Source organism: Priapulus caudatus, unplaced genomic scaffold, assembly GCF_000485595.1.
Source record: "Priapulus caudatus unplaced genomic scaffold, Priapulus_caudatus-5.0.1 Scaffold2028, whole genome shotgun sequence".
In the NCBI taxonomy this organism is placed as follows: Eukaryota; Metazoa; Priapulida; class Priapulimorpha; order Priapulimorphida; family Priapulidae; genus Priapulus; species Priapulus caudatus.
This window is the reverse complement of record NW_014579089.1, coordinates 16,998-24,237: the sequence shown is the minus strand read 5'-3', so window position 1 is coordinate 24,237 and position 7,240 is coordinate 16,998. Positions and strand designations below refer to the sequence as shown.

The following is a 7,240-nucleotide window of genomic DNA, read 5'->3' as shown; positions in this document are numbered from 1 at the left end:
TCTCTCTCTCTCTCTCTCTCTCTCTCTCTCTCTCTCTCTCTCTCCAAGTGACGTGGACAGTATTGTAGATCCCTGTCCAAAAATGTTTTTTTACTCTTTCCTCTAGTCGGCAGTCATATAATAAAACGCCCCATTTTTTACACCGTATTAACTTTTGCTATAGCGTAGAAATTGATTGTGTAGTTTGAAGATCTTATAATTTCATTCTTTCATCCTTCTTCATTAATTTGGGCAGCATTTCATTCTACTATTGGTTATTTTGTAGCTGTTTGATCCCAGCATAAAGAAGAAGAAAAAGAAGAAGAAGACACCATTCGATCTTGATGCAGCCATGGCAGGGGAAACTAATGCAGAGCCAGTAGAGAATAGAACAGAAGACAGAATTGAGGCTTTTGTTGTAGAGGAAGAATTGGAAGAAAAAAAGGAAGAAGATGGTAGGCTAAAAACAAATTACATGCCCAATAAACTATTATATATTGTAATTATGTATAAACTATAAACACTAATCAAGGTCCTGAGTAAAAATAAAAATTTATGCAAATTATTGTACGTGACCATGGGCCCATTATCAGAAACAAATTTAGTCCTAATATTAGTTTTAAAGCAAGGATTTCTCATGTTTTTACTTACTGTTTTCATATTTTTGTGACCGTTCTGATACTTACCGCTAGTCCTTGCATAACACCAAATGTATATAATAAGGTTAACACGTCATAGAACATTCTCACAACATTCTTTCCACCAATATGTGCACTGGTTTATATTTCCAATTAGATTTGTTTACATATGTCAACAAAACTAGCGTGTGATTTTTGCTCTCATGAGGCCGGAACCCTGTCTCTACACTAGGTTAATTACCTTTGTATACACTCCGAGATAGGTACCAGTCTATAAATATTTGCATCACGTAACTTGCATACGTGCACTTTTTCATGGCATCGTTTGAAAATTTCATTACACACCACATATCTACTGAGCATGTAACAAAACAAAGATTTGCAAGTGGAAATTGTGCTATTGTTTTGGATATAATTTTTATGAGTTGTGAGGCTCATATCATGTTGTTCTTTCATCGGTTATTATTTATATGTGGTTAACTATCATAATATATGCATATGTTATAGTCGTGTACAATAAATGTATATAAAGTTGAGTTTCATTATCAATTCTCATCCAGTCAGCAGCCTTTTGACAGCAACTTAACAAGTTACTGTTATAGTAAGTTTTCTCATAGCTGTGATGCGTTTCTGTCAATGCTATTCTCGTCGCATTAACATTAGTCGTAAGTGATATCTTAGCATTAACATTAGCCTTAACTTCATAACTTTTCTCACAACAGGCCCCATATCTGTAGTGATTTTCTTTTTTTCAGTTTTATCTTTCAATTTAGAATGATAATAATTGCTATGTATAGTATCAAGAGCTAATAAACACCTAGAGTGTACAATGAAAAAACGGGAAAATAGTGCTATTTCACGGCAATATTATTCTACTTTGCCTGCGAGTCTAGAACAATTTTATGGTATTGCATTAAGCAGAATTCTTTGCTCTAAAACAAGACCAACTGCTTGTCAATACGATACTCCTACTCCTAGGCTAAGATATTGGCTCGTAAACTTCCCCTCCCACAGGCCTCACGGCACCTCATATCCACAATATTCACTATCCTTCTCGCCTTTTGCGGATTAGGAAAGTCGCTTCGTGAGAGTTCGGTCTTTTTCGCGATAACTTTATGAATGAACTTCGTTTCGGTGACTTTCGGGGGCATCGCCTATGCCCTTATCTCCCATTATCTTTCCTAGCACGGCTAATGCCCGTCATGATGGAGCCGGCAATGTTTTCTAATTTAAGTCTCTACAACGCAGCTCAGTTACTATATGGTGTAGTAAGAGTACCAAATTTGGGCATGTGACATCAATTATCAGCGCTCCAAGCGGCCACGGAAAACGATAGCCAGACCCTCAAAAGGCGAGAAGGATAGTGAATATTGTGGATGCGACGCGGCGTGAGGCCTGTGGGAGGCATGATTACGCTCCAATATCTCAGCCTAGGAGTATCGTAGAGATAAGCGGTTGGTCTTATTTTGGAGAGCAAAGAATGCTGCTTAACGCAATACCATGAACTTAGTCTAGAACCGCATACAAAGTAGAATAATATTGCCGTGAAAAAGCACAATTTTCCCGTTTTCCCGTTGTACACGCTAGGTATTTTTTAGCTCTTGATAGTATTAACATTTGCTGATTGCAATTACTATGGTCTTAATGTGTTAATGTTTTCCAGATTTTGCTTATGATCTGGATGACTTCTCTGGGAAGAAAAAGAAAAAGAAAAAGAAAGCTAAAGTTCTAGATTTGGATGCACTGGATGGTGGCACTGCAGTATGTATATCAGAGTGGCTACTGCTTCGATATTTCATTTATTTTTTCACTTTTGGCATTCAGTTTTGTCATAGTTTGACATACATTCAAATGTTGTTTTTTTATGTACTTGTTAGGCTTTTGTTGATTTATCTCTATAGTGACTATGTATTATAACACCGTCAGTATGCAATGTGCTGATTATACTGTAATAACCCCATTAAATCTTACAATAGCAGGGGTCGAAATTAGCGGTATCCCGATATCCGCGGGATAGTAGATTCTTGTGTTGGATACCAGATTTCAATGCTTGGTATCCCGCCGGGATAGTACAAAAAAAATAGTGAAAATCGGGATAGTGGTTGTTGAGTTATCAACTTTGTACGGCAGCGCATCTGAGCGAGTGCGCGCGATCTGAGCGGGCTCATGCACCCTTACTATGCCACACTAGCGTTATACAGCAGGCATAGCATATTTGCAAGCGCATGCGTAAGCGTGGCCGATGCTGATCATAAATGTAATGTGTATACATTGTATCAGAAGTAGATAATAGGGAAGGAGTGTGACTTCAATAAACAAGGGAAATTCATCATCTACTAGCCTTAGAGTACCTGGTATCCCGAATGGATACCATAATAAAAATCCAATTTCGACCCCTGAATAGAGGATATGTTTTTATGATATATGGAAAAGTCCTATTCCGTAATTTTAATATATGTAAAAAGTCCATAATTTTGTTTATAATATTTTTCTAAGGCTTCGTTGAATGCTATATGTGTGTTTGTGTAGTCTTTCGTCATTGTACTGCACAAGTAATTGTTGACATTGTAGTATTACAAGTTGTTGAAACCATAAATGATTGAATAGATAATAAAAGTTACATATGTGTTAAAAGTTCATTTAATTTGATAAATATAAAATATTGTATTATTTTAGGAGACAGGAGAAGGCACAGCTAAACAAGGTAAAGTATTAACTCATGCCTCTCATAAATATTATGTTCAGACATTAATTATTATTATAGACATTTTCTCATTAAGCCCATAGTTATAATACAATGGTTCAACATACTCTTAATTTTCTGGCTTGTAAATGGATAAATAGTAATAATTAATATGTTGTAATAAGTAATGTTATTAGTACCTGTATTGAATCGATGTTCTCTGTTTTAGATGACGAGTCGTTAGGCTTAAGTGATGGCACCGCGTGGTCTGGGTCAGACAGAGATTATACCTATGAAGAGGTGATGCAAAGAAAATCTTAGACCTTTGATATATCAGCTATTCATGTGACCAAGACATGATTTTAACTTACAATATAGACTGATCGAAATGGCGTGTTTATTAGGTGATAAGCAGTGGCCCATGGTGCATGAATATATTACTGGCTTGTGGATCCATGCTAAATTGATCATCGTAATTATTTCTGTTTCAGCTGCTCACACGGGTGTTTGACATTATGAGAGAGAAAAATCCAGACATGGTTGCTGGTGACAAGAAGCGGTTTGTAATGCGTCCGCCACAAGTCTGCCGCGTAGGAACAAAGAAGACGTCTTTTGCTAACTTCGCTGATATCTGCAAAATGTATGTGTATGGGATTGTTTTTTATGTTAGAGTATCAATCATTTGTTAAAGACATTGCGCAGCCCATATTTTAAATCGAACTATCTGTGCCAAACACGCGTATACATGATTTGCACATAATTTACATGTAGATAGCCAAGCAACAACTTGTATGGTTATTATTTGCTTGTTATATTTCAGTCTTCATAGGCAACCAAAACATCTATTAGCCTTTTTGATGGCCGAGCTGGGAACAAGGTATCTGCATTGAAATAATCTTATGGATTGCACTTAAAAACTTCTCAATTTTTCAACAATTTTATAGTGATGTGAAGCCGGCAAGGTGTTATTCGTAATGTATTGTAACACACTTGTTATAATTTACATGTACGGGTATATATGTATAAAGTGTAGATAGTATGGGTTAGCCTTTACACTTTGGAATCCATTATGTTAGAACATTCCATCATCTCTATATATTGCAGTCGGAAAATAGCAGTTGACTATCATTTAGTACTAAGTCTATCCTTATATGTAATGCATGTTTATTATTGGCCTTTGGACAATGGAGTGTGGACACAACCTGATATGTTTTTATAGGTTACAGAATTAAGCTCAGAATAAATTGGCAAAAGGAGGTCAATGACAACTCTGAAAATCTATGTGTGCTGTATACCTATGGTAATGGGGAATTAACATTTTTACTTGAAATTCATTGCAGTGGTTCAGTGGATGGAAACAACCAGCTGATTATCAAGGGAAAATTTCAACAGAAACAAATAGAAAATGTTTTACGAAGATATATTAGTAAGCAAGGCATTTATTCCTCCTTGTTGCATGATCTTGTTTTCAACCTAAGGTTATGGAAGCTAATACAGCCCACTTGTTTCACATAATTGCCATCTGTAACGGGAAGTCAGGCATGTTAACTGTCATTGTGTGCTAGTTATACCCTTTTTAATAAGCAGTAACGGCAACAGATTTTCTTGGTTATCCATCCATAAAAATGTATAAAAAATATTCATAAAGAATTGATTGGGTATCTAGATTTTTGCATTGACTGTATACACCGTACCCTCCGCTGGCCGCACTGGCTTGTCAGATATCTAGTAGTGCTATAGTTACTGTCACTCCTGTATGAGGAACAGCACTGATGTTTTGAAATAAATTCTCATTGCCATCAGTGCCTGCATAGTAGTCTGTAGAGTTACGAATCACCGTTCACCAACTCTGGTCTGATTTCCACAGAGGAGTACGTGACCTGCCACACGTGTCGATCCCCAGACACCATCCTCCAAAAGGACACGCGACTGTTCTTCCTGCAGTGCGAGATGTGTGGATCCCGATGTAGTGTTGCTAGTATCAAGTCTGGCTTCCAGGCCGTCACAGGCAAGCGCGCTGCTATCCGCGCAAAGCAAACTTAAAGTGACTCAACGGTGCCTCGGTTTTGCACTTGGCTCTTGAATGCCGTATCAACTGGTATTCGGCAGTTGACACATAGACTGAGTAAGCCAGGCATGGTTTTTCTAGACAGTCGAGATCAAACAGCAATTCAAGTGAGGTACGGAGGCACTAGTTCAGTAGACATTATGAGGACTCCCGATCTGATAACTGTGTGGTACAAAACATTGTAGTCTCTGCCACTGTTTATTGTATCCATGTTTGTGACAACACGGTATGTGGTGGCGGTCTCGCTATTTTGATAAACATTGTAATAGGCAACGAGTGGTTTTTGTTTTGCATGCTGTTAAATATACGGGGTTTCAGTATTGGGGACATGACAACAGCTTTATTTGTCAGTTGGCTGTTAACTTACTGCACCCTTGCATTGCAACTTATGAAATTACAATGGTTATTTATGAAATATAGCTTATCTGAGGACACGTCTTTTTTTAAATACCATGGCTAAATTGCTACACATTAACATGGAATTAGCAAAAATGCTTAACTTATGCTGCCATGCTATATAAAAATGACAAATGTGTAATTTACTACAAACGATTAATTCGGTTCACTGGAGATCCTTATACAATAGGTTCTCAGCTGCTGGCTAGGTATTTTGGGAACAACAAAATTGATTCTCTGTCAGAATGTTTTCAATGCCATATAGAATGGTAATGTTCATGTAACAAAATGATGCAATTTGTGTGTAAACTTTAAACTAACAGTCATCATGATATGAACGGATTGGTAACAACCTCTATCCTAAAAATATCATATCAGTACAGGAAGTCCGAATTACACTAGAAAATTGGATTTATTTAACGCGTGACAGTATCCTTTCCTCGCGCATGTATATTTACCAAGTCGGAGCAAAGATCGTTTCCAATTGGGTCACACATATGTAGGTAATCGCTTCATAAAGGCACGTTTGCTTAGGACATTGCTGTGTAGCACTAATGCACACAGACTGACAATGCTAATTTTGCCAGACCTGCCCACGAGTGCATATAGGCCAAGGAATACATGCGCGTTGGTGTTGTTACTACTATACATGTGATCACTAAGTTGCAGTAAACTGTTGCTACTGAGTGATTTTCCAATAAACAGTTAACCTGTAATTGTGTTTACTTTTTAAATAGTGTACCTTTGATTTAGTCTTGTCACTACCAATACAACCCAGCATTTTGTTATTGTCTCTTGACATCAGGTAAGAGATACTTGTATTGGTGTGTCATTTATAATAACGGAGGACATCAAATTCATGGTTATGATTTGTAAACTTTAATTTTATACGTTTTTCAACTATTAGCTTTCATGTACAGCAAACTAATATGCACTTAAATATAGTTACTTTAAATATACAATCCAGTTATATTTATAATACTTTCTGGAAATAAGTCAATATGCAAACAACCCACTTTGAAGCAAAATAACATTCACAGATAGATGACATACTCTGTACATCATATTGAGCACTTCGCAGATTTAAATCATGCTGACCAGTAAAATTAAAACCAGAGATTCGGTAATGCAGTCTTGTAATCCACTCATCTATGAATTAGTCACAGACCCCATCAAGAGCATGTACCTTGAAGGTTCTACGTCACAAAAAAACATTTCTGCTAAATATTACAATCAACATTGCTCTTGGTACCGGAGAGTGCAAGATGTGAGTAAACTAAAAATATCACATTAAAAAAATGCCTCCAGCATACTTAATATGACAAAAATCAATTGTTAGCAATTAGCATCCACTTTGATCCTATGCTATGTGCTAGCAAAGACCCATGGTGTGTACCTACTGACAATACCTATAATCGCATAGAGTAGGTAAGGAAATTAGGGAGTTTTGTGATGTGCTCATAATTTACTCTGCTT

The 7,240-nt window shown here is 36.8% G+C and overlaps 1 protein-coding gene across 1 annotated transcript; it reads left to right on the top strand.

Moving 5' to 3' along the window:
• Nucleotides 1-265: 265 nt before the first annotated feature.
• Nucleotides 266-6,498, top strand: LOC106818105 (eukaryotic translation initiation factor 2 subunit 2-like; the record flags this gene model as incomplete). The annotated part of the gene is made up of 8 exons (XM_014822822.1): nucleotides 266-434; nucleotides 2,281-2,378; nucleotides 3,294-3,321; nucleotides 3,530-3,600; nucleotides 3,792-3,940; nucleotides 4,121-4,177; nucleotides 4,641-4,726; nucleotides 5,168-6,498. Coding segments are annotated over 8 exons (834 nt in total), but the record flags the coding sequence as incomplete, so codon positions are not given.
• Nucleotides 6,499-7,240: the final 742 nt, after the last annotated feature.